This window comes from Hylobates moloch, unplaced genomic scaffold (assembly GCF_009828535.3).
Source record: "Hylobates moloch isolate HMO894 unplaced genomic scaffold, HMol_V3 SCAFFOLD_8, whole genome shotgun sequence".
In the NCBI taxonomy this organism is placed as follows: Eukaryota; Metazoa; Chordata; class Mammalia; order Primates; family Hylobatidae; genus Hylobates; species Hylobates moloch.
The window spans coordinates 97,641,365-97,668,725 of NW_026652283.1; the positions used below are offsets into that span (position 1 = coordinate 97,641,365).

General features: G+C 42.7%; 1 protein-coding gene and 1 long non-coding RNA gene across 2 annotated transcripts in view; one reads left to right on the plus strand and one right to left on the minus strand.

Annotated features, from left to right (window-relative positions):
• Positions 1 to 27,361, plus strand: part of OSBPL10 (oxysterol binding protein like 10) — a 336,085-nt gene that overhangs the window by 242,994 nt on the left and 65,730 nt on the right. Inside the window, exons 5-6 of the mRNA XM_032162229.2 lie at positions 4,861 to 5,071; positions 19,843 to 19,997. Coding sequence (XP_032018120.1) covers positions 4,861 to 5,071; positions 19,843 to 19,997 — 366 coding nt within the window. The remainder of the gene's footprint in view (positions 1 to 4,860; positions 5,072 to 19,842; positions 19,998 to 27,361) is intronic.
• The window catches only part of LOC131384033 (uncharacterized), a 30,501-nt gene continuing 21,809 nt past the window's right edge, over positions 18,670 to 27,361 (minus strand). The window contains exon 3 of the long non-coding RNA XR_009214517.1: positions 18,670 to 18,849. This is a non-coding gene — a long non-coding RNA (uncharacterized LOC131384033). The remainder of the gene's footprint in view (positions 18,850 to 27,361) is intronic.

Sequence of the window (27,361 nt, forward strand, 5' to 3'; positions counted from 1 at the left end):
TCTTGTATGTGGCATCAAATTGTTCGGTCTCCTTCCAAGCCAGACAGATTGAGTTACTGAAGGCACTGGGGCACCGGTTGAGGCTCTGCCAATAAGACAAGCAGCTTTGGTTTCTTTAGGATTAGGAATGTTTGTTTAGGAGCTGCTTTATGCTGAGCTTTTGGAGAGTAATGGAGGAGTGACTGAAGTTGTCAAATTTGTTGACACCTGACCCATCAGGATTGGACTTTTCAGGTGCCTCTGAAACCTGCACCAGGGTTTACAGCTCAGAAAAATCCGAAGCAGTCAAGACAAATGAGGCCCTTATCTTCTTGTTGTCTACTACAGTCCTTGCTTTTAGCCAGATTTAAACTTGTTGAGCTAGATATCACTGAGTTTTGATCTCTGCATCTTCGTTTCAGCTTTTTTGACATGTGTTTTCTCTTTCTGCAGCCACTGATGCTATTAACTTAACTCCTGTGATTTGATTTTGTGATGCGTGTGTCATCATTTGTACTGTAAGAAACAAGCCATAGAATTTTTATTCCCTCTCTGAGAAGTTTCTTATCTGTGAAGTTCAACTTGACCTATGTTTCGTCTCTTCTACAACCTCAGAGCTGATATTTTCAGGTGGTTGTATCTCTGAAATTTAATTTGGGGCTCAGTTTTTGTGCCTGTGTTACAACATCACGATGCCCTGATTGTGGAAGCTAAATTCCAGAAAGAAATGAAATTTGTGCTTTTTGTTTGTTTGTTTTTAAACAATCATGGATGATTAATGTTGGTGTGCCTTGGAGGAAGTATTTGGGGTTATAATTTGAAACTTCTTAATTAAAGTAAATGGTTCAACATTTTCTTAAAGGCTGGGAGATGTAGGTGAGTCTGTTTATTGATGGTTGGGCTTTGCTTCTTTGTTAATAAGCTGGTAGGCACCTTGAAGGGGAGAAGGAACCCTCTTTAAGAATTTGCTGTTGGTATTTTTGGTGCATTCAGCCTTTTGGTACCACATTTATCATCTCATATGTGCCCTTAATTAAAATGAGAGGGAGATGGACATAGCTAAAACTTGTTCTTGGGAAGTCCGATGAAGAGTCTTCATCAGTGCCTCCCAGTCTTAGCAAGTGTTAGAGCAGTAATCACTGTGATGCACAGCTCCAAGGCTAGAAATCCTACATTTCTTTCAGGGTTCAACCAACTTCTTTTGGATTCTGATGAAGCTAATGTAAAGTGAAGATTGGCATCGATTGTGTCATTAAAGACTAGAGTTCTGTTTCACATCTCATGGAAAATGAGAAGAAAACGAATCTTTAGGAGGTGTCTACCATGTGCCAATCACTGTAAAGCTTGTATTATTTTTAGCATTCAGTTTCCCAAGAAGTCAAAAGCCATGAGATGCCTGGTTACTGATGTGTCTCTAGCAAAGGGTTACTCAAGGGGGCACTGTCAGCATTTTAAATGGCAGCATTCTTTGTTGTACAGGACTGTGCCCCGATTCAAGAGACATTTAGCACTCCTGGGCCCTATGCTTTCAGTGCCATATTTCTTCCCCAGTCATCGTAACTGCCAAACCCACCCACTACCTTTAAAGGCTACCTGCCCTTGCTATTGGTAATAGGCTCTCAGTAAATACTGATGAATGCTTTTTATTTTTATTTTATTTATTTATTTATTTATTTTGAGACAGGGTCTCATTCTGTTGCCCAGGCTGGAGTGTAGCGGTGTGGTCACAGCCAGCTCACTGCAGCCCCCATCCCCCGGGCTCAAGGGATCCTCCCACCTCAGCCTCCTGAGTAGCTAGGATCACAGGTGTACCACCATGCCTGGCTAACTTTGTTTTTGTTTGTTTGTTTGTTTGTTTTTGATAGGGATGTGGTTTTGTTATGTTCGCCAGGCTGGTCTCAAACTCCTGGCCTCAAGTGATCTGCCCTCTTTGGCCTCCGAAAGTGCTGGGATTACAGGCGTAAGCCACCACGCCTGGCCTGAATGCTTTTTTAGAGAGCTAGTGTGTGGATTCCATCTCTGAGCACATGCATCTGTTGTAATAGAGAAGAATATTCCCTAAGCCGGTTTCATGTTTTTATTACCTAAGATTTTCATAATATCTTATGTTTATGAAATAATAATTATCCTATACTGTATAATTGGAATATAGTTCTTTTTGTTGATTAAAAATAAGTATATACCATATAGTTTATGGCTTGATTTTATTCACCTTTTCTCTTAAGGTGAATAAAATCTTAAGATTATGGCATCATTCATAATAATAAAAACATAATGCATCATGTTTCATCATGATTTCTTCTTTCTTTTCAGTACATTTTTCTAAGACAGGATATTATGGGAGGAATTTACAGAAATGCTGACTACGAATAGCTCGAAATCCATTTCTCCCTAACTGTTAGCATTTATACATATAAATGTCAGAGAATACACAGACATTTTATCTTGTTTGAAGTTAAATTTAACTAGTTGGCAGTATTTCTTGGCAAACTGATAATGGAGGTATTATCCGTTACTAAATCTTCAGCCATGTTATATTCATCAAGTATTCTGTAGACTGTCATAAATGGATTCTCTTGCACTTCAGTGAGAGGAGGGAGACTTGGATTCATTCATTCAGTAGTTAGGTACTTACAGTACTTGGGATACATCAGCAAACAACACAGATAATGATTCCTGCTTGCACACTAGCATAAATGAATATAATAAGGAAATTACAAGTTAGTTTGGAAGGAGGTAAATGCTGTGGAGAATAATAAGGTTGGTAAGGAAGATAGGTGTGCCTGGGGTTGGGCTGGAGGTGCAATTTTTTTTTTTTTGGAGACTGAGTCTTGCTCTATCGCCCAGGCTGGAGTGCAGTGGTGTGATCTCAGCTTACTGCAACTTTCGCCTCCTGGGTTAAAGTGATTCTCCTACCTCAGCCTCTCGAGTAGGTGGGATTACAGGTGCCCACCATCACACCTGGCTTATTTTTGTGTTTTTTAGTAGAGACGGGGTTTCACAACATTGGCGAGGCTGGTTTCGAACTCCTGACCTCAAGTGATCCACCCGCCTTAGCCTCCCAAAGTGTTGGGATTACAGGCGTGAGCCACCGTGCCTGGCCTGGAGGTGCAATTTTAGATGAAGTGGTTTGGGAAGATTTCTCAAGAAGGTGACTTTTATTATTTTATTTTATTTATTTATTTTTGAGATGGCGTCTCACTCTGTCACCCAGGCTGGAGCACAGTGGTGCCATCTTGGCTCACTGCAACCTCTGCCTCCTGGATTCAAGTGATTCTCCTCCCTCAGCCTCCTGAGTAGCTGGGACTACAGGTGCCCACCATCACTGCTGGCTAGGTTTTGTATTTTTAGTAGAGATGGGGTTTCACCATGTTGGCCAGGCTGGTCTCGAACTCCTGAGCTCAGGTGTTCCACCCGCCTCCCTAAGTGCTGGGATTACAGGCATAAGCCACTGCACCCAGCTAAAAAGGTGACTTTTGAACAAAGACCTGAAGAAGAAATGAGTACTTACAGAACTCTCCTTATTTCTAGGTACTGTTTTAGGAGCCAGAATGGCTAGGTAGATCCTCTGTAATCTGCAAAAAACAATTTGCATGGCCAGATTATGGATGTGTACACTAAGATGAGAACGCTCAAACCACATCTGTGGAACATGTCTATTAACATTAATCTTTTTTAAAAACATCATTTTGAAGTAGTCGCCGATAGCAGGTATTTGTTTCAAAAGGAAAGAGAAAAAAGGCTGAGCAAAAAAGAAATGAGCTTTGTGTCCAAGTCCAGCAGTCCTTACAGAATTATTGCTTCTTCCCACTGGTGACATCATGGTGACAAGGATCCTCCAGGGATGACAGTGACAAAGTAGGAGGTGTTGCTTCAAATAAAAACAGCTTTTGTGGAGAAGATTAAAAAACAGCGGACCAGAGAACAGGAATTTACTCCTACTTCTGATGTCAGTGGGCTTTGTGACCTTGGGTGGGTTGCTCGAGCTCCTCCACTTCTTAGACCCACTAATTATTTGTTAGACATGGTGCCTAAGCACTTTATGTACATCATCCTGTTTAATGGGATGTTATAAAACATGAGGAGGATGAACTTCACAAGATAACCATTAAAGTCCTTTTCTAGATCTTGTGTTCCTTTCTTTTTGATTTGCTAGTTCAAAGACATAATTAGACTACTGTTTGTCTTATGATAAGCTTATGAATTGAAGCCAGGCCACAAGACATGGTTATTTGTCGTAGCTTAAGCCATGGAGTAGGGCTGGGTCTAGAATTTCTGGTTTTTCTCTTCCTGACATCTCTCCTGCTGTTAAGAAGGTCATGTCCTGTTAAGCATTTTTTTTTTTTTTTTTGCAAGTGAGCGAAGGGGGCTTAGCACTGGTTTCATTGTGATCTCCTTTGTACAAACACCAGCCCCAGATTTCCCTTCCACTTCGTGAACTCTGAACAGGACTAGCAAAGAGTTAAGGATTGCAGGAGGAAAAGCAGGGAGGAAGCCTTGCTCTGAGGGAAAGCCACAGCGCGCCTGCTGCCTCAGATAACCTTCCAGAGAAGAACTCTGAAGGTGGTTGCAAGGACTGCTTTCAATGTATTTATTATTCTTACCTCCAGAAGATCTGTAAAATTACACCCAGATGGCCCTAATGGCCCCTTTTAGCTTTAAAGTTCAAAAATTCTCTTTTGATGAGAGTGCCTTTGGATAAATTTGCCTTGACAGATTTCACCCAGGATTGAGTATTTATCAAAAGACGAATGTGCACCAAACACACTGAGTTGACCCTCACCTAGTTTTACCCACTTCGGTGGTTTATCTGCCGCCTCCCCAGCCTGTCGAAAGAAGAACTTCTGCCCCTCACCTCCTTACTGTCCTCTTGTTTTGTAGATGATGAACCAAGTGGAAGGGCAGCAGAAGAACCTTGTGCACGCCATTGAGTCCCTGCCAGGGTCGGGCCCCCTCACCGCCTTGGACCAGGACCTGCTGCTCCTGAAAGCTACCTCTGCTGCCACCCTCAGCTGCCTTGGGGAGTGCCTCAACTTGTTACAGCAGAGTGTGCACCAGGCGGGCCAGCCCAGCCAGAAGCCGGGACCCTCGGGTAAGACCCCCAGGGGCTTGTCCATGTTTGGGATGAGTACACACTATGTGTGTGTGTCCCACTGTCTTCCTTCTTGAATTCCATCCATTTCTCTATGATCCATCCATCTATCCTTATATCCAAGTATTTCTACTGCCCTCCGTCTCTACTGTTTGGGATATATTTTTATGTTACAAGTTACAAAGGTAACATTTTATGAAAAATGTAATTCTGCTTTCATCTCTCCTGCTCTTCCTCTACTGTTTGAGATATATTTTTATTTTAGAGGTTAAAAATGTAACATTTTATGAAAAATGTAACTAACATATTTACGTAAATACTATGGAACACCTTTCAGACTTGCTGGCATCACATTTTAAGTCTCATTCCACTCATGACGTTTGCACTCAGCATTCTGTGTTTTTTTTTGTTTTTTTTTGTTTTTTTTTGATTTGAAGATTCATTTAATTCCATTCAGTGGGTACCTTAAAATGACAAAATGGACATGGAACCTTTCAAATGTAAATAAAAGCAGAGAACATAGTAAAGAAACCCTATGGGTCCATTAATGAGCTTTGGCAATTTTTAACATTTTGCCAGTTCTCCCACTTTCTTTTTTTTTGAGTCAAAGTCTCATTTTGTTGCCCAGGCTGGAGTGCAGTGGCACAATCTCAGCTCACTACAGCCTCCGCCTCCTGGGTTCAAGAGATTCTCCTGCCTCAGCCTCCCAAATAGCGCCCTCCACCACGCCCGAATTTTATGTTTTCAGTAGAGACGGGGTTTCACCATGTTGGTCAGGCTGGTCCGTAACTCCTGACCTTAGGTGATCCACCTGTCTCAGCCTCCCAGAATGCTGGGATTACAGGTGTGAGCCACTGTGCGTGGCCCCACTTCTTATTTTTATTTTTGGCTTGAACATTTTAAGGCAAAAGCTCCCCATTCTATCTTTTCTTTTTTTTTTAAATTAAGTTTTAGGGTACATGTGCACAACGTGCAGGTTCGTTACATATGTATACATGTGCCATGTTGGTGTGCTGCACCCGTTAACTGGTCATTTAGCATTAGGTATATCTCCTAGTGCTATCCCTCCCGCCCTCCCCCCACCCTACAACAGTCCCCGGTGTGTGATGTTCCCCTTCCTGTGTCCATGTGTTCTCATTGTTCAGTTCCCACCTATGAGTGAGAACATGCGGTGTTGGGCTTTTTGTCCTTGCGATAGTTTGCTGAGAATGATGATTTTTTTTTTTTTTTTTTTTGAGGTGGAGTTTTTGCTCTTGTTGCCCAGGCTGGAGTGCAATGGTGCAATCTTGGCTCACTGCATCCTCCGCCTCCTAGGTTCAAGCGATTCTTCTGCCTCAGCCTCTCGAGTAGCTGGAATTACAGGCATGCACCACCACACCCGGCTAATTTTGTATTTTTAGTAGAGACAGGGTTTCTCCACGTTGTTCAGGCTGGTCTTGAACTCCCAACCTCAGGTGATCCTCCCGCCTCAGCCTCCCAAAGTGCTGGGATTACAGGCCTCAGCATTCTGTTTTTAAGATCCATTGGCATGCAGCATCTGGTCCATTATTTCTGTAGTGTTGGGGCCACCACATTATACCCAGCGGCTCTCGGATGACAGACAACACACATTGTTTCCAGCTCTCTGCCCTACTCACCTCGCTGCAGTAAACATCCTCATGCCTGTCCCCTCATGAGGATACCTCTAGAATACACACGAGGAGTATTTCTAGTTCTTAATCAAGAAGCCAGAGATAATAATGCATTCCCTTGAGATGCCCCAGTCCTTTTGGAGGAGGGTTTAATCAATGAGCAGATATAAAGATATTTGTGAAGATTAAGATAAAGGTAAAAATAGCTTAAGACTGGTTGTGTCACATATAATTATAAAGTATTATAATTAACAGAATAACAGCAGACTTATTGTGCTTTGTTGCCCAGGGGTCACTTAATTAATGAAGGAATGAGGCAAGTTAGGTGACAGGAAATAAAGGCAGACTATGAGTGATAGTCTTTATGTTTCATGCTTTCCCCACCTGCCCTTTGCCCTTTGTTTCACTGAAGCATGAAAGGGACAGTTGGTTTTTCAGAGTAGATTGTGTGGGGGTAATTTGGTTTTCTTTTTGTAAAACCCACCATCATTTACTGAACTTGGCCTTTGCTACATGTTTTCTGAAATCTTTACAGAGTAGGTATGGTTATGCCCATCGTTCAGATGATATGCTGGAACACAGAACCATTAAACGCCTTGCCCAAGACCACCCAGCTGAGTGGCAGAACGAGGGCAGAACCGGGCTCTTGCCGCCGTGGCAGGCGTCTTCCCGGCCTGGGGTTCTTTGTTCGATCCAGAACAACCACTCAGTGGGCTCAGTCCCCCAAACCGAGGCCAGGAACAGTGTCTTGTGAGCATTATAATTCTCTCAAGGCAGATGTATATGTGTTTTTAAAAAGTAATTTTAGACTTAAGTTGCAAGAATAGTATGAAAAATGCTCATATATCCCTCTTCAAATTCCCCAAACAGTAACATGTTATGATGTTTGCTTCATCTTTTCTTTATATTTACGTATTATAATTTTCTAACCACTTAAGAGTAGGTTGCAGACATGATGTCCCTTCACTATTAAATACTTCAGTGTGTATTTCTTTTAAAAAAAGGACACTCTCCTCTAAGGATAGCACAATGATCGAAATCACTAAATTAACGAGTATAGTCCTCTTCGATGGTTATCCCCTTGATAGCCTTTATAGCAAAATAAAACAATTTGGATGCAGAATCCAGTCTAGGAGATTTGCACGTATTCAAGCTGGAGCAAAGGCACCCAAACCTGCTTTTCTACCTTTCCTCTTGCTTCTCAGCTTTAAGAATGAATCTCAAGTGCAGAAGCTCAATGAGGCTTTTGACATTTTCTGATCTGGAAGGAGCCTCAGTGACCCCCACTGAGGCCTGGGCACAAATTTGGAGTGAGGCTGGAGACTTTTCAAAGTTTCTGTGGTCTCTTTGGCCCTGTATTGTAACCTGCAGCTTCTGCAACGTAATAGGCTCATTCCGAGAATCTTTCACTGGTAAATACAAGCTCGAATCATTTTCTTATTCCTAAAATTCATCCCTCTTGAAAAAAATATTTCTTCAGGGCTTCCTAGAAAATTCGTTTTTTTTTTTTCTTCCTAATTTTCATTGGCTCTGTGGCATTTTTAAGGACCCAGAGGAACAAAGCTCAAATGGATGCATTTCAGAGGTGGTGACAGGTTGAAATGGAAATTATTGGGAAAAGGGGAGACCAAGAAGTGTCCCTGAAATTATGTCACATCAGGTGCTACCTCCTTCTTGTCCTCCCTGTGCTCTCTCTCCCACCTTTGACTGTCACTTGCCCACTCTCCTTCTTTTCTTTCTTTCCTTTTTTTTTTTGAGACGGAGTCTCACTCCGTCACCCAGGGTGGAGTGCAGTGACGCGATCTCGGCTCACTGCAACCTCTGCTTCCCAGGTTCAGGCAGTTCACCTGCCTCAGCCTCCCGAGTAGCTGGGATTACAGGTACCCATCACGCCTGGCTAATTTTTGTATTTTTAGTAAGGACCGGATTTCTCCATGTTGCCCAGGCTGGTCTCAAACTCCTGACCTCAGGTGATCCATCCGCCTTGGCCTCCCAAAGTGCTGGGATTACAGGCATGAGCCACCACGCCTGGCTAGCCCACTCTCCTTCTTTTGGGCTGTTTTCATCAAGAAACTTAGCTGAAAGTTGGAGAATAGAGCATGAAGCATCACGATGACTACTTTGTTTCCTTGTCATCTTACCCTTTTTACGTGTCATATTCCATGTAACACAGCCCCTGAAGTTTTAAAACAACCTACTATGTGTCTTAAATCTGTGCTACACATTGGGGGAAAATAGAATTACTTCTTGCAGGAAAAACATCATAGTTGCCTGCAGTTAAAGTAGAATTCCAGAATCTCAAGCTAGTGGGATAAGAGAATAGAGAAGACGTTGGCCCTGGGAATGCTGCCACAAAATGTGTTTGTTTAGACACTTGGGGCTCTCAGGGTTGATAGTTGCTATAGCAGCTGCCTGACACACATTGATAAAAATATAATGGTTATGTCTAAGAAGTGCTAGGTTGGGCTGATGGAAATCAAAATCTCATTAAAGTGAAACTCTGGCATGGTTCCATTTCAGTGTTCGATGGGCAGGAAGGCCCATCTTACCTGAAGCATACCAAATACCCATACAGATTGTTCCTGCCTGATGGCTGTTTGCTTTCTGATCCTTGCACTGTTTGTTTTTTTCCTTCTGTCCCTTTTCTGAATAAAAAATGATTTATGATCTTGTGAATTTCATCTTGTATAGCATTTAATTGTATCTTCTGGGATATATGTTTGCTTTGGAGCCTTTGTCTCCAAATGTTGCTCATTATGCTGTTTTTGTTTCAAACACACTGAGCAAACAGACTGAAATCTGAGAATACTTCAGTATTCATCTGCCTCCTATCTATTCATTTGGGCTCCCAGACCTGTTTCTGATGTTATTATCTCCAAGATATACTGGGTCTGCAGTGCTTTACTTAACTTCCATTTATGGAGAGGTGTGTAATTAAAATTAAGAAAGTAATTTGGCCAGGCATGGTGGCTCACACCTGTAATCTCAGCACTTTGGGAGGCCGGGGCGGGTGGATCACTTGAGGACAGGCGTTTGACCAGCCTTACCAACATGATGAAACCCCGTCTCTACTAAAAATACAAAAATTATCCGAGTGTGGTGGCAGGCACCTGTAATCTCAGCTACTCAAGAGGCTGAGACAGGAGATTCGCTTGAACCCTGGAGGCGGAGGTTGCAGTGAGCCGAGATTGCACCACTGCACTCCACCCTGGGGGACAGAGCAACATTCTGTCCAAAAAAAAAAAAACAAAAACAACAAAAAAAAAACTAGCGTGGCTTTTCAGTCAAGACTTAAATTACGCAGTTCTTTTACCATTCCTCGTGGCTCCTAAATCTACTTCAGCAGCTTGATGGAGGCAAACAGTTGCTGGACTGGGGACTGGGTATCTGTTTTCTGTAGCCTGGATGTGTGCCTTCCCCGTGCTATGGGGAAGAGGCAGGCAGAACCACGCTCAGAACTGGAAAAGGTTGTGCTCTTTGGGAGCCTGGGCCTTAGGTGGGTTTCAAGTGTGGGAGGGGAACTGGGCCTAGAAAGTGATTCGAGGGTACAGAGTACTCTGCCCTCCGTGCTTCTGGTTGGTTTGCTGTTTGCTTGCAAGCCTTAATCTAGGTAACATGGTTTGAGTTCGGGCAGATGCCTGTAACTAGACAAGCTCATTCTAGTGCCAGGTAAGAGCTGCACATTAACAGCACAATGGTGTAAAACAGGCTTGGGGAAGGACACTGGAGTCATAGCTGCCAGAGCAAGTGACAATGGAGCCTTGGCAGAATGCAGTAGATGACACAGGTGCCCGTGAGCACAAATGAGGACAAAAGATCAAGAGAATATATTTGAGAGGAGAACCAGAGCAGAATTTAATATACTTTCCTAAACTCATCCTTGCAATAACTCTTCATCCTCTTAAAAGATTTGTGGGGAGTGTCAGTTAATAAGCCAGTTGCATTGGTCTACCCATTTTGGGGTTTGGCCAAAAGGGCCAAATAAGTGAGACTGTTGTAAGGACCCTTGGCTCTTCTGGCGGTTTGCCTTCTTCCTTTTGTGGTGCTTTACCTTTTTCTGGAGACCTCTTCAGACTTGCATTTTTCATCTCTTTTCCACCACTCAGGAACTTCCTTTGCTTTCTTTGTCTCTTACACTTTCTTTCCTGACACCTACTGGTTTTGGTGAAGCTTTGCCCCACTTATAGTCACCTTTCTTTATTTTATGATTAAAAGCTAAGATAGAAATGTGATAATTCAGTAAATAGATGTATTAGTTCGTTTTCATAAGACTGGGCAATTTACAAAAGAAAGGGGTTTATTGGACTTACAGTTCCACATGGCTGAGGAGGGCCCACAATTATGGCAGAAGGCCAGGAGAAGCAAGTCACATCTTACGTGGATGGCAGCAGGCGAAGAGAGAGCTTGTGCAGAGAAACTCCTGTTTTTAAAACCATCAGATCTCATGAGACACATTCACCATCGTGAGAACAGCATGGGATAGACCTGCCGCATGATTCAGTCATACTCCACTGGGACTCTCCCACAACATGTGAGAATTACGGGAGGTACAAGATGAGATTTAGGTGGGGACACAGAGCCAAACCATATCAATAAGATATCAGGAGAGGAGGAAAAACTAGCATTGTAGAATATTTCACATAAGTGTTTTTTTTTTTTTTTTACAACTGTCTAAACAGAGTTTTTGAGTGTCAACTTCTCCCTAAAGAAAGCAGTTAGAGGCTGGGCACAGTGGCTCACGCCTGTAATCCCAGCACTTCGGGAGGCCAAGGTGGATGGATCACGAGGTCAAGAGATCAAGACCATCCAGGCCAACGTGGTGAAACTCCGTCTCTACTAAAAATACAAAAATTAGCTGGGTGTGCTGGCACGTGCCTGTAGTCCCAGTTACTTGGGAGGCTGAGGCAGGAGAATCGCTTGAACCCGGGAGGCGGAGGTTGCAGTGAGCCGAGATTGCGCCACTGCACTCCAGCCTGGTGACAGAGCGAGACTCCATCTCAAAAAATAAAAAGAAAAAGAAAGCAGTTAGATACCAAGGCCCTGGCTTTCCACTGGCAATATGTCTTATGGTTTCAAGTGAAAATTCAGTCTTTTTGTGAATTTCAATCTTATTCTATTTTGGAAAACCATTTTATGTTTACTGAACCTGGGAAGCATGAATTCACTGTTACAGGAAGAGGAAAGACCTTCCAGGGGCCATCACCTATCACTGGCTTCTGGAGAGAGGCCTTGTAGGTCTCAACACCCTAAGCAAGACTTAAAATAAGGCCCAGGATAGATTAAGACAATTCCACAGTCAAACCTTTGCCCTTAAAACTGGTGTTTTTCTCTTAGTCTCCTTATGATTTTTGTTTTTATTTCCATACTGCCTTTCATGTTTTCTATTTTGCTATACAGGTTGTGTTTCTTTTACCCTTCTTTAATATTTTGGGAAGAAATATGACATATATATATATATAAATTCTAGTAGTGGTCATATTAAGTTTTTCATAACCATTCTTTTCTTTTCTTTTCTTTCTTTCCTTTTTTTTTTTAAGATACGGAGTCTCACTATGTTGCCCAGGCTGGAGTGCGGTAGCTCTTCACAGGCACAATCATAGTGCAGTCTAGCCTTGAACTTCTGGGCTCAACCAATCCTCCTTTCTTGGTCTCCTGAAGAGCTGGGACTACAGGTGTATGCCACCATACCCAGCTTCATAAGCATTCTTTAACCTATTTTTTTTGGTAGTCCTCAAAGGGATGATGCAATACTGTTTGGATCTTTTCTTTAATGATGAAGACAGGGCATACTTCAACTTCCTCTGCCCCTCTATCCTGCTTTCCAATTTTTGCTATTATGATATGTAGGCTATGGTTATTACTATTTTAATATTAGTATAATAATTAATGTATGATAATGACTAATTCTTTTTAAAAATAATATGTGACTTTAATATTCAGTTATGTAACCATGCTTAGAAATATTATTCATAACGGCCAGGCACGGTGGCTCATGCTTGTAATCCCAGCACTTTGGGAGGCCGAGGAGGGTGGATCACAAGGTCAGGAGTTCGAGACCAGCCTGGCCAATATGGTGAAACCCATCTCTCCAAAAAGAATACAAAATTAGCTGGGCATGGTGGTGGGCACCTGTAGTCCCAGCTACTTGGGAGGCTGAGGCAGGAGAATCACTTGAACCCGGGAGGCAGAGGTTACAGTCAGCTGCAATCGTGCCACTGCACTCCAGCCTGCTCAACAAAGCAAGACTCTGTCTCAAAAAAAAAAAAAAAGTATTCATAGCCTCTTCTGGAGCTGAAGGGTGAGATGAAAGAGGCACTAGCCTTGAGTGCAAAATTCAAAAGGATGTCAAAAGTTTCAGTAGTTAAGATAAAAAGATGAAGTTTAGTAGTTAAGTAGTTATGTTTTAATGCAATATTTTTAACCAAAATTAATGTAAAAACAATTGATAATGAACAAAATATCAAAAGTTTACATAAAGACAGTGTCTTAGCATGGGCTGCTATTATAAAAAACTGTAGACTGGGTGGCTTAAAGAACAAAAATTTCTCACAGTTTTGGAGGCTGGAAGTTTAAGATCAAGAGTCCAGCCTGGGGCCAAAAGTTTCTGGTGAGGGCTCTCTTCATGGCTTGCTGACAGCTGTCTTCTTGCAGTGTCCACACATGGCATTTCTTTGGTGTGTAAGCCTGGAGGGCAACCGAGCTCTGGTCTGTCTTCCTCTTCTTTTAGCAACGGTCTCTCTTCCTCTTTTTTCAGAGACACTAATCCAATTGGATCAGGCTTCTACATTTTTTATGTCATTTAACTTTATTAATGTGAAGGCCCTTTTTCCAAATATGGTCACATTGGGGGTTAGGACTTCAACATATGAGTCTTGGGGGAACATAGACATTCAGTCTATAGCAGAGAGGATCTGATATGATGGAGATTAGGGTGAAGTGAGGCTGAGTACTATAAGACTTTCTCTCTTTCTTTTTTCTTCCTTCCTTTCTCCCTTCATCCCTTCCTTTCCCTCCTCTTCCCTTCTTTTCTTATTTCAATTTTAAAATATTGTGTTAAAATATAATTTACCTCAGCCACTTATAGTGGTGCATGCCTGTAGTCCCAGTTATTTGAGAGGCCAAGGCAGGAGGATTTTTTGAGCCCAGGAGTTCAAGATTGTGGTATGCAGTGATCACATCTGTGAATAGCACTATAGTCCAGCCTGGGCAACATAGTGGCATCCTGTCTCTTAGAAAAAATTACCCTTTATCTTGATTACTGATTTTCTTGATGCTTCCTTTTATTTTACACCCGAGGTGAATGTCTTACTTGCCTGACTGTAGTCCCAGCCCTGCTCAGCTCTGTGTTTAACTGGGTTCATTGCTTACTACCAGTTTTTTTTTTTAATATATATATGACTTCCCCATTTCTTGAGTTCTTAATTCTGCTTCTTTTATTCATACATTGGTAAATGTTTTCAAGTTGTTTTTCCTGCAAGAAGAATAATTTCTGAGTCTCTGCAGTGCTGCTGAGAGAGCACATGGTGCAGAGTGTAAGAGTCTGGGCTGTGGAGCTGGGCTGCATGGGTTTTAATCTGGATTCTACCACTTACTAGTTCTTAATGCCTTTGTTTCTTCATCTGTCAAGTAGGCATGGTAGTAATATGTATGTGCCTCGTGGGTCACCATTAGGATTAGATGAGGCAATGCACAGATAGTATGTACCACGGTACTTGGCACCTAGCAAGAGCTCAATAAATGTTGGCCATTCTTTTTTTTTTTTTTTTTTTGGGAGACGGAGTCTCACTCTGTCACCCAGGAGGCACCCAGGCTGGAGTGCAGTGGCGCGATCTCGGCTCACTGCAAGCTCCGCCTCCCGGGTTCACGCCATTCTCCTGCCTCAGCCTCTCCGAGTAGCTGGGACTACAGGCACCCGCCACCATGCCCGGCTAATTTTTTGTATTTTTTTTTTAGTAGAGACGGGGTTTCACCGTGGTCTCGATCTCCTGACCTCGTGATCTGCCCGCCTCGGCCTCCCAAAGTGCTGGGATTACAAGCGTGAGCCACCACGCCCAGAATGTTGGCCATTCTTACCAGGGGAAAGAAAGGCATTTTGGCTGGGGATGAATGTTATCCCCTAGCTCCCCAACGCACTCCAAATTTGTCGGTTTCTATTTACATTCTTCTGTTTGCCTATTCATCTTTTGGTATTTAGTGTTGTCGCAAAATTCAAGACTGATTTTTTTTTTTTTTCCTTTAAGTCAGGTCTAATTTTTCTGCTTCCGTGATTGGAAAATTTTTCTCTTGATTTTTGTTATTCAAAAATGTTGCCAAACTTCATAAACTGGGGATTCATTATACTATTCTGTCTACTGTGTTTGGAATTCCAGTAATAAAAAGCCTGAGAAAATATCACTAAGCTGCATCTAGATGTGCATTTTTTCCCACTGATTTTGCTGGAGTGTGGTGGCTCCTTTCAGTAGCCACACAGCTTTCTGTTCAGCCCAGGAGATGTACTTATACTTACCTTTTTGTATGTCCATTGATCTGGTCTCTGTACTTCAGGAACATGGATCCTTTATCTATTGGATCTCTGTTGTGCATCTTCTGTATTATCTTTTTTTTTTTTTTTTTTTGAGACGGAGTCTTGCTGTGTCACCCAGGCTGGAGTGCAGTGGTGCGATCTCGGCTCACTGCAATCTCTGCCTCCTGGGTTCAAGCGATTCTCATGCCTCAGCCTCCCAAGTAGCTGGGATTACAGGTGCGTGCCACCATGCCTGGCTGATTTTTGTATTTTTAGTAGAGACAGGGTTTCCTCGTGTTGGCTAGGCTGGTCTCGAACTCCTGCCTTCAGGTGATCCACCCGCTTCAGCCTCCCAAAATGCCAGGATTACAGGAATGAGTCGCCGCACCCAGCTTTTCTCTACTGTCTTCTGCCTCATGATTGTCATCTGTGTCTTTTGCAACTGCGCATTGGTAGGGCCACCTTATCTCAATACATTACTTATTTGACTTTCTGTAGTGTTGATTCCACTATTTCCTGTTCTCAGTTTTAATTTTAATTCTACTAATGTTGGTTTAGTTTCCTCATAATAATTCGTTGATGCATCCATCTGTCTTTTCACCTCAGCCTGTTTTCTTCTTCTGGTTTTCTGTTCTTGTTTCATAGAGGGTGCTTTGTCCTGTATTTATGTGCTGAGGAAACACCTTTCTTTCCTGGTATTTTCTCTAACACCTTATGTTAGAAATTTTACATGTATTCTTCCTCTTAGCCTTCTTGAGAATATTTTTTTCCCCAAGCTCTGTACAGTCCTTTTTATTCACTCCATGTAAGAATATTTTTGCCTTCATCTCCAAATGAGACAGCTCTATCCAGCCTCCTAAACCCATGGTCATTTTTTAAAAGCAGCTGAACTGATCTTAGATGGGCATCTCTCTCATGCACTGGCTCTTTGATATTCTGAATCCATAGGGTCCACAGAAAGCTGTGTTCCCCAGCATGCATTGCCACCTTTCCTTGTCCTGTCCTGGTCTTTGTCTATCCCAAGATACAGCCTACCACTGCCAGTTCAGACTCTGCTTCTTGCACTGTGGTGCCCTAGGTTGCCATATCTGGATAATGTTGGGATAGAGGGGAAGAAGACACAGAGTCGAGGTGTGGGAAGAATGGAGGGAACATTGTCCTGATTGCCTAGGCAAGCAGATATTTTTTCTTCCCCCTAGTGTTTTGTTTTGTTTAAAGACAGAGTCTTACTGTGTTGCCTGGGCTGGAGTGCAGTGGCACGATCATGGCTTACTCAAACTCCTGGGCTCAAGTGATCTTCCCACCTCAGCCTTCCAAGTAGCTGGGACTAGAGGCGTGTACCACCGTGCCTGGCTAGTTTGTTAATTTTTTGTAGAGACAGGGTCTCACTGTGTTGCCCAAACTTTATCTTTTAAAAGATTTCCTAACTGCTCTACAGGATGTTTACTGCTTGTGTAATAAAGCAAAGAAATAGCACCCCTCTATCTATGGAACAACTGTTTGGTATTTTAGATCTGAATCCAGTTTGAGGTTTCTGAGGCAGGAATTGGTCAGCAGGAAAGGCAAGAGGTATCTGTCCACCCCTCTTATGGCAGATTCTAGTGTTTTGAATCCTGGGTTGGTTTTCTTAGTTCAGCTCCATCTGCCTTGTTATTTGCAGACATTTCTCTCAAGTTCTGGTATTAGTGCATCTTTAGCCTTTCGTTTTAGTGTTGTGAGTTTTTACCTTTTAAAAAAACATGAAGTGCTGCTATATGGATGCTTTTTTTTTTGCCATTAAGAAAAAAATTGTAGTCAAATACACATAACATAAAATGCATCATCCTGGCCATTTTTATGTTTACATCTCAGTAGTGTTAAGTACATTCACACTGTTGTATAACCGATCTCCAAAACTCTTTCCATCTTGCAAAACTGGAGCTCTTTACCTTTTAAACGTTAACTCCCCACTCCCTCCCATCCACTCCCCAGCTCTCAGCAACCACCATTCTATTCTATGTCTTTCTTTTGGCCGTTTTTTATTTTGTAATTTTTAGGAGGCTATAATGTGCACTCTTCTTAAAGTTTTCTATCTCCGGTTTCTTCAGCACATTCATATTGAGCGTACTCTCTTTGCTAAACCATGTTCGTGGTTCTGGGGACACTGCTGTGAGCAAGGGCAGTATTGTTCTTGTCCTCAAGGAGCTGACATTCCAGGGAGGAGACACAATCCACAAGTAAATGGGTGCACTGGTGAGTTCAGACAGTGCTAAGTCCCAGGAAGACAGCAAATGGCGATATGACAGAGAGTGCCTTTGGGGTGCTATTTTGGCCAGGGAGGTCCCAGAAGGTCTCTCTGAGCAAGTGATATTTTAGCTGACTCCTGGATCTACACAGGAGACTTCCTCTCCGATGTAGAAGGACTGGAGGAACAGCCCTCTGGGAGGAAGGAACAGCATGCACAAGCACTCTAAGACTGTCATGAACTTGGCACATTTGAGAAATGGAAAAAAATACTGATGTGACTTGAGCATGCTAAGCAATGGGCAGAAGAGAACAAAATGAGGCTGGGCAGGTCATAGAGCAAAGTCAGGCAGCTTAGATTTTGTTCCAATTGCAATGATAAGCCTCTTGGGGCTTTTATTAATTAATTTATTTTGAAACAGGGTCTCTCATTGTCACCCAGGCTGGAGGGCAGTGGGGCAATCACGGCTCACTGTAGCCTCGACCTCCTGGGCTCAATCAATCCTGCCACTTCAGCCTCTCGAGTAGCTGGGACTATAGGTGCATGTCACCATGCCCAGCTAATTTTTGTATTTTCTGTAGAGACAGGGTTTTGCCATGTTCCCCAGGCTGGACTCAAACTCCTGGGTTCAAGTGATTCACCCGCCTCAGCCGGGGTCCCAAAGTGCTGGAATTACAGGTGTGAGCCACCGTGTCTGGCCCACTTAAGGCTTTTAACAGTAGAGTTATGTGACCTAACACTTGACATTAAAAAAGATTTTTGCATAAAAATACACTTGAGTTGGATATTACTGCAAACAGCAGCACACAGGTGCATAAGCACCGCACATACACAGTGTCTTCATCTGCCTATGACAACCAGATTCCCCTGGGGATACGTCAGGAAAGTTTGGGATACCTGTAGACTTTTCTTTGAGTAATTCTAATGAAAAGGCTGACAGATAGTATTGCTTTATGGATGGAACATCTGAGACCCTGAAATGTTGAATTTTAGTTCATGAGTCATTCTGTACTTTAGCCTAATTTTTCTTTTTTTGCTTTTGGACTTACAATCTACAGAGTGTCAGTCAGCTGAGCTTGAGACTTACCTATTTTTTGTTACCTTTTTTGGAGACAGGGTCTCGCATTGTCACCAAGGCTGGAGTGCGATGGCATGATTTGGGCTCACTGCAGCCTTGACCTCCTTGGCTCAATAGATCCTCCCACCTCAGCTTCCCAAGTAGCTGGGACTACAGGCTTGTGTCACCACATCTGGCTTATTTTTATATTTTTTGTAGGGATAGGGTTTTGCCTTGTTGCTTGGGTTGATCTCCAACTCCCGGGCTCAAGCGATCCTCCTGCCTCAGCCTCCCAAAGTGCTGGGATTACAGGCATGAGCCACTGCACCCGGCTGAGACCTCTTTATTCGAATGGCAGAATTGCTGTGGAGTAAAGAAATCCACCTCTGGTTACTCCTGTTTCTATTAGTACGTGTATAAAATATTCTACAATAATAGATGACCCTTAAATATTAGAGTAAAAGTCTTTTCCCCTCCCCCTCAGGGAGCTGGTGGAGGATTCGAAAAATGGTTTTTGGTTTGCTGGATTAGTATTTGTGAAAGTGTTTCTTGCTAGAATGGAATGAGTACCTGTGTCCTTGGTGATGGGGCTTCCTGGCATCTGCCACACCAAGCCACATCTGAGGGCAGGGGTGGCATCCTGTGCTTACATTGCAGGCATCTTTTCTGAGCCATGGCCATTGTGTCACTTAGAATTCAAACCACATTTTGAGCAGCCTATTTTTGATAGAATCTGACTTTTTATTGTGAATATTTAGAAATTTTTTTTTTGTCGCCCAGGCTGGAGTGCAGTGGCGCGATCTCAGCTCACTGCAAGCTCCGCCTCCTGGGTTCACGCCATTCTCCTGCCTCAGCATCCCAAGTAGCTGGGACTACAGGCGCCTGCCACCAGGCCTGGATAATTTTTTGTATTTTTGGTAGAGACGGGGTTTCACCGTGTTAGCCAGGATGGTCTCGATCTGACCACGTGATCTGCCCGACTCGGCCTCCCAAAGTGGTGGAATTACAGGCGTGAGCCACTGCACCCAGCCAGAAATATTTTTAAAAGTAAACAAACAAACAAAAAAAACAACAAAAAAAACCACCTTTATCTGGCTTTGGTAAATAGCAATTGTTTTTGTCCACTGTTGCGGAGTGAAACAGCCTGTGATGATTCTGATCTTGATATTATACAGAAACTAGTTCATCAACAGATGATCAGAATCTGCACTTGGTACTTCATTCCAAACAAGCCCTCTGTGTTTTACATCATGCCCTTTTCAAGTAGGTCTCTTCATACAGTGAGTACGAATATTTCATGAGCTATAAATGTTTAATTTGGAAAATACTTGGCATCATTCTAGGTCTTTATTTCAGAAAACATCCTGGGATGGCACGGGCCCAAGTCACATTCCACAGAGCAGCTGAAAAATGGGACACTTGGCTCTTTGCCATCAGCCAGTGCCAACATAACCTGGGCAATTTTACCAAACTCCACTGAAGATGAACAAACCTCACAGCCAGAGCCAGAGGTAAGCGTGCAGTCCTCTCAGTGCATTCATGGCTTGTGTTATCGCTTGTTCAGAAATATAGTAATTATATTTGTAACTTGCTCATCTCTTTGTTTTAAGAGGAGACAAATTAAAAAATGGAAGAATTGCCTGGAGAGACAAAATCAGCTATGTGCGTGCCTGGCACTTCTCATGTTCTTGTGTCTGGCAGCTGCTGTGGGTGAATTGTGATCCTACGAGTGAGGAATCTCCTATTTTCATTGAAATAGGAGTCATTTTAACTTCAAGTGGGAGAAATTCGAACAGGCCCATTAACATGATGCCTATTGACATGATGGGAGCAGTTACAATATATTATGTCGCTCCCCTGAATAATGGCTTCTTCGTGTGGTTCCTGCTAATACAAGCTCTTGCCTCGCATGCTCGACTCCTGCATGCTCCTGAGCCAGGCCGGGATCCGTGGGGCCATGGCCAACCCTCCTTTTGGGCATTGAGCTGCAGCCCAGGTTCAGGCTGCCGAGGATACGCACTGCCTCCTCAGGAGAGCAGTCCTTGCAGATCCTGGTGACCAGCCGGCCTCCAACAGGCTTCATGGACTCTCTGTCATCTGCCCTCGGCTCGGCTTTCCTAACTCTGCCTCTAAGTGGCCACTGGAGGGGAGCCAAATGCAGCGTTTCCTTTTGTCAATTTTATTTTGTGTCCTGAGTCCGTTTTTGTTTTTCTTATTCTTTTGATGCACGTGATATAATCTTGATATAGTCTCTTGAACTGGCGGAGTCCTCCTTTAACCATGCGTTAGAGGTTGTTCTTAATTTCCATTGAAATCATTTTAGCCTGAAAATTGTAGAACACTTACAAAATCTATTTGATAAGGTTGAAAGCCCCAAGGCAGTGTCTTCGATCAAATGGTTTTGGTTATCAATGGAAATTTTTCTCCAAGCAGCATAGGATTATATTCTCGGACAGTGCTGTAGTAGCATAGCTCTTATAAAGTCAGATTAGCCTGCCTACAAATATTTCATCGGCATCTTTAAGGGGCTTTGGAAGGGTATGAAGTGAATAGTGGCTGTGGATTTTTGAAAGGCATTTGCTCTGTATGTACAAGGAGTTTCAGGGTCAAGAAACCCATGCAGCTGATGTGTAAGTGAATCAGAAGGTAAGTTGGCAACCTTGTGAATGGTAGAGAAGTGAGTTATTAGATCTTTAGTAATCATTTTTTAGATCCTTATTTCTAGCAGCATTCTTGGGCAAAACCTAACTGGGGCTATCACGTCATCAACTTACTCATTATGGCTCGTGCTATTTCTGACTTTGTAAATCCTCCTTAGTGTTTCTTCTGTGTTTTTCTGGTAGGTGTTCCCTCTGACCCCCAAGATTTGAGGCCAGGTCTGTTGTTTTTTTACACAAAGTTGTTGCCCACTAAAAAAATTAGCATATGATTATCTGTGAGAAATAACTAACTCCTGGCCGGGAGCAGTGGCTCATGCCTGTAATCCCAGCACATTGGTAGGCTGAGGCAGAAGGATCACGAGGTCAGGAGTTCGAGACCAGCCTGACCAACATGGTGAAACCCCATCTCTACTAAAAATACAAAAATTAGCCGGGTGTGGTGGCACACACCTGTAATCCCAGCTACTCAGGAGGCTGAGGCAGGAGAATCGCTTCAACCTGGGAGGCAGAGGCTGCAGTGAGCCAAGATCGCACCATTGCACTCCAGCCTGGGCAACAGAACAGACATCATCTCAGAAAAAAAAAAAAAAAAAAAAAAAAAAAAAGAAATAACTAATTCCCAAGTTCAACTTTAAAAAAATATATCCTAAAGAAGAAGAACTAGCCAGAGCTTTTTTCATTAAAGTAGGGACAGTCATGAATTTCTGGTTGTCATTTTTGCCCTTAATTGTTTCGTCAGAGCAAGTTAAGATTTTGTTTGATTCCATGTAGCAGGGAAAGTCTTATGGAGTAGAATGGTGTTTTGGTGGTTTTCTGAGAAGGGAGAATTAGAATTCTTTTGCAAAGACTCCCCTCATTTTTTCCAGTGAGTGTTATGGCAGATGATTCTGAAAACCCAAACAGCTAGTAGAGCTTAGACACTATTTTTCTTCTTAGGCCATTGTGCTTTGCCACATTTTTTGTCTTAATAGTTAAAAAAACTAGCGACATCCACACAATAGTTTTTCTGTCAGAAAAAAAAATGTTGCTGTTGCCTCCTTTCTGTACATTGTGGAGGGATAACTTCTATGTAGAATGAAGTGGAATTCCTAAAGGTTAAGAATGCCTTATGAGCAGGTCCATTAATGCTTTTCATCTAGAGAATATAGTTACTTATGTGAGTGATCATTGGGAAACTAACTTTCAGAATTGTGGTTATTATGGTCATGTAGCTGAATTAACTATTGTCTTCTGGTTTACCGTTTAGAACATGTTAGGTCTTTGGGGGGATAAGTGGGATACCAAAGGTAGCTCCCCTCTGCTGGTTCTGGCTATAACCTATATCTGAAACAGTAATGCATTTTGAAGCTTAGTCTGTTTAATTCTCTGCAGAATAAAAGCTCAAAGAGCTGTACATATTTAATACATGAGTTAGAAGAGAGCTGTGGTCGGCTCTGTTATAAAATGTAGTGATTTTAGAATTTTATTCTGCTGGGGCTAGAATTAACTAAATGTGAAAATGAAATACTCTTCCATAATGAAATGAGTTAGGATCTTGGTTTTACCTATTAGTAAAACAATTTTTCAACAAAAAACACCATCTGAAATGTAAGTCTAGATATAAAAAGGTTTTCGGTGTGTTGCTTCATCATGTATGCCTTACTTTAGGACAAGAAGGATGGTGACTGGAGTAGAGACTGTGGACCAAGCTCTCTTGACTTTTTCTTTTTTTTTTTTTCCCTTTTTTTTTTGGAAATTTTTTTTTTTTTTTGCTCTGTTGCCAGGCTGGAGTGCAGTGGCGCGATCGATCTCAGCTCACTGCAACCTCCGCCTCCCGGGTTCAAGCTATTCTCATGCCTCAGCCTCCTGAGTAGCTGGGATTACAGGCACGCACCATCACACCCAGCTAATTTTTGTATCTTTAGTAGAGACGGGGTTTCACCATGTTGGCCAGGATGATCTTGATCTCCTGACCTCGTGATCTGCCTGCCTTGACCTCCCAAAGTGTTGGGGTTGCAGGCGTGAGCCACCGCGCCCGGCCGCTCTCTTAATTTTCTTTCCACTTTCTCGATTGGAGAGATTGGAAACCTAACAGCTACATGTCCCAGACTTTCTTACAGTTGGATTTCTGAGCACGTTACTAGGAGATGCATTTGTGTGAGATTTGGAAGACCAAGTTCCTCCTGCTCGTGCTGCTGGCAGGCAGTGGCATGGAGGTTGAAGTGTTTAGAGGCAGTTGTGGTGTTGTGGTGGCCACACTTATAGTTCCAGGCCTTCGTCCCACCTCCCTGGGTGTGGGAATCTGTTGTGGCAACAGCAGCAGCTTCCTGACCTCTGAATCAGGGCCACCTACAATGTTGTGACCTTGAACTTAAAAGTCTAAGGGGCCGGCTGGGCGTGGTGGCTCATGCCGGTAATCCCAGCACTTTGGGTGGTTGAGGTGGGTGGATCACGAGGTCAGGAGTTTGAGACCAGCCTGACCAACATGGTAAAACCCCATCTCTACTAAAAATACAAAAATGAGCTGGGCGTCGTGGCGTGTGCCTGTAATCCCAGTTACAAGGAAGCTGAGGCAGGAGAATTGCTTGAACCTGGGAGGCAGAGGTTGCAGTGAGCCGAGATTGTGCCACTGCACTCCAGCCTAGGTGACAGAGTAAGACTCTGTCCCCTCCAAAAAAGAAAAGTCTAAGGGGTCCCTGATGTCTGCTCCTCCAGCCTTTTAAATAATTCTACAGGCACCTAATTCCCGTATCAAATTCCTTTCTGACTGCAACACCTGGAGTGGTTTCTGTTTTCTGCACCCATTGTGACTGGTTGGGCTCTTGGCACAGGAGGGCACAAGAGAGCCCAGGGCAATGAGGTAAACCCATCCTGAATGACAGCTCACACGTGACCATGCACACCCACCTTCCAGAGGACATATCTGAGTGACAAAACCTTAACTGTTTTTTTAAAAGTCAGGTTTATTGAGGCATAATTCACAGACAATATAATTCACCATTTTAAAATGCAAGGTTCTCAGTTTTAACAAATCAAAGTAGTATCCCTAATCCAAATCTAATTCAAAATCTGAATTAGATCTGAATTAAATCTGAATCCCTATTTCAAAATTTAAAATGCCCCCAAATCCAAAACTTTTTTAAGGCTGACATGACACTCAAAGGAAATGCTCCCTGGAGTATTTTGGATTTCAGAATTTTGGATTTGGGGTGCTCAACTGGTATAATGCAAAACTTCCAACTTCCAAAAACATTCAAAATCCAAAACACTTCTTCTCCCAGGCATTTCAGGTGAGGGATACTCAACCTGTGTAGAACAGCTCTATTGCCCCCAAATTCCCTCATGCCCCTTTATAGTCAAATCTGTCCCCCAGCCCTTGGCAACCATTGATCTATTATTTGTCCCTATAGTTTTGTCTTTCCTGGAATGTCATATATATGGAATCATGCAGGATATAGCCTTTTGAGTAGGGCTTCTTTCACATAGCGAAATGCATTTGAGATTCATCCATGTTATGTGAATCATACTAACGCCTTCCTTTTGCATTGAATAGTACCCGTGGGATCTACAGATTATTTATCCATTCACTAGTTGAAGAGCATTTGATAACTTTAAAAACTGTCTCACATTTTTTATGGGTAAAATGGAAAGGGGGAGCAATGAAAAATAATGTCGTGTTAATCATTTGAGGGTAAATATCTGGTGCCCAGATACCTACCCCTGGCCTTAGGACAATCAGGACTATCAGTCCTGCCCCTGGAGACTAAGCAGAGGGTTTTTAAGCCTGTTCCTCAAGAGCATACCGTCAACTCCTATCAACCCCTGTGTTGACTGTCCCAGTTAGCAGCTTTGCCTAGTTAATCGTCTGGATTACAGTGGCAACACTGCTCTCAAGAGACCACATACCCTATACTGCTGCAAATCTAGCAGGCGTAGAAAAACTTATAATATCTTTATGTACTGAGTACTATATCAGCATATGAGTTAGCTAAATGGACTTTGGTTAAAACATTGCATAATTGAATTTTCAAGTAAACATGTCCTAATCATCCCTTCCCAAAAGAAGAAAAATTGTTTTAAGAATCAAGGAAGGAGACTGATATAAAAGATTTAGCTGAGTTCTCTGTCAAGAATTTTCATGCTTTTGATTGAATGATCATTTTAGCGCTGAACTTTTGAACTACTTAACAAGCCATAAAGCTGTCCATTTGAAATCCTCTGATGTTCAGCTTGAAGCCTGGCCAGTACAATCCCCTCAACACATTTTTATCATTTTTTTTTCTTTTTCATCCCCACGATACATAAATATATAGGTAGATGTTGGTTGGAGATATATCCGGTGTGGGATGGTGATAGATTTTTAGAGATGAACAAGGTTAATATGTTGTTTTGATCCTTTAAATAATTCTTTTAAAGTTTCAATCTTATAAGTTTGTTTGAAACATGTGGCACATATTTATTTGTGGTCAACAGTTTGAAGAGTGAAGTGTAGCTATCACTGACTTACGATGATTGAAAATCACTTTATTGAATCCTGTGATAACCTCACAGAGTTTAATTCCAAATGGTTGCTGCATAGGAAATATCATTGATCAAGTTTAAAATTTGTTATAAGTAAATTTCGTGGGTGATAGGATTATCCTTCCCCACTCCATTCCTCATCTCTCATCATCAAACAGACTACATCTCCTTCCAAGAATCTGTAGAATAGACTTTTTTTTTTTTTCCTTTGAATTACGACCTTCGATTCACTAAATCTTAGAATAGTCTTTAGGAGTCAAATGGCCATTCCCCAAACTGGAGTGGTTGTTTAACTTGCCAAGCATCACAGAACTTAGGTTGACACAAAATTGATATGTGGACTTCCTTTCTCCCAGGCTAGTGCTCTTTCCTTCATACTACACCATCTCCTATATCGGATAGGATTCTTTCAGATGCAAATAACAGGAAACCCTACAATTAATAGCTCAAATAGTAATAAATTTAAGCCTGGGCATGGTGGCTCATACCTGTAGTGCCAGCATTTTAGGAGGTCAAAGCAGGAGGATCACTTGAGGCGAGGAGGTCAAGACCAACCTGGGCAACATAGACCCTGTCTCTACAAAAAAAATATAAAAATAAGCCAGGCGATGGGGGTACGTGCCGATGGTCCCAGCTACTCGGGAGGCTGAGGTGGGAGGATTGCTTGAGCCTGGGAGGTTGAAGCTGCAGTGGGCTGTGATCACACTACTACATTCGAACCTTGGTGACAGAGTGAGATCCAGTATCAGAAAATAATAATAATAATAATAATAATAATAATAAATTTTTGCACAAAAGAATTCTGGGAGTAGGTGGTTCCAGGTCTGGTGCAGCAACTCATGATGGCCTCAAAGATACAAGTTTCTTCCATTCCTCCTCCTGTTTATCCTTATGCTTGTCACTTCATGGTGGCAGCATCATAGCTGTAGTCCCAAATATTGCATCCTCACAACATACCCTTTAAAAGAAAGGATGGGAGCTCTTCTCAAGATACTTTTTGAGGCCAGGCACGGTGGCTCACACCTGTAATTCTAGCACTTTGGGCAGCTGAGGCAGGCGGATCATGAGGTCAGGAGATCGAAACCATCCTGGCCAACATGGTGAAACCCTGTTTCTACTAAAAATACAAAAATTAGCTGGGCGTGGTGGTGGGTGCCTGTAATCCCAGCTACTTGGGAGGCTGAGGAAGGAGAATTGCTTGAACCCGGGAGGCGGAGTTTGCAGTGAGCAGAGATTGGGTCACTGCACTCCAGCCTGGCAACAGAGCGAGACTCTGTCTCCAAAAAACAAAACAAAACAAAATTAAAAAAGACACTTTTTGTTTGGGAAGCGAAGCCCCTTAGTACACTCCCCCTGTTATCTCATAGCCAGAACTAGATCACACACCTACTCCAAGTCCCATAACTGGTGGTGGGTCACTGGATTTTCATGAGTCACCCTCCTCGGATGTGGAGTGTGCCTTACCTGAGATCAAAGGGATCTCAGATCCCAGAGAGACCAGAATTGGGCTTTTGTAAGCAAGAGAAAATAGGGTATTGGCTTTTGGGTAGTAATAGATTGTGTCTGCTATACCCCGATCTACCCCAAGTAGGTTTTCTTCATGTAGTGGTCATCTTCAGCCCCACAAGACTTTTCTGACCTGGCCATTTCATCTCATAGACTTAATTCTTTGAGGGAGGACACCATGTGTGATTCTTCTTTGGAAACTCCAGAGT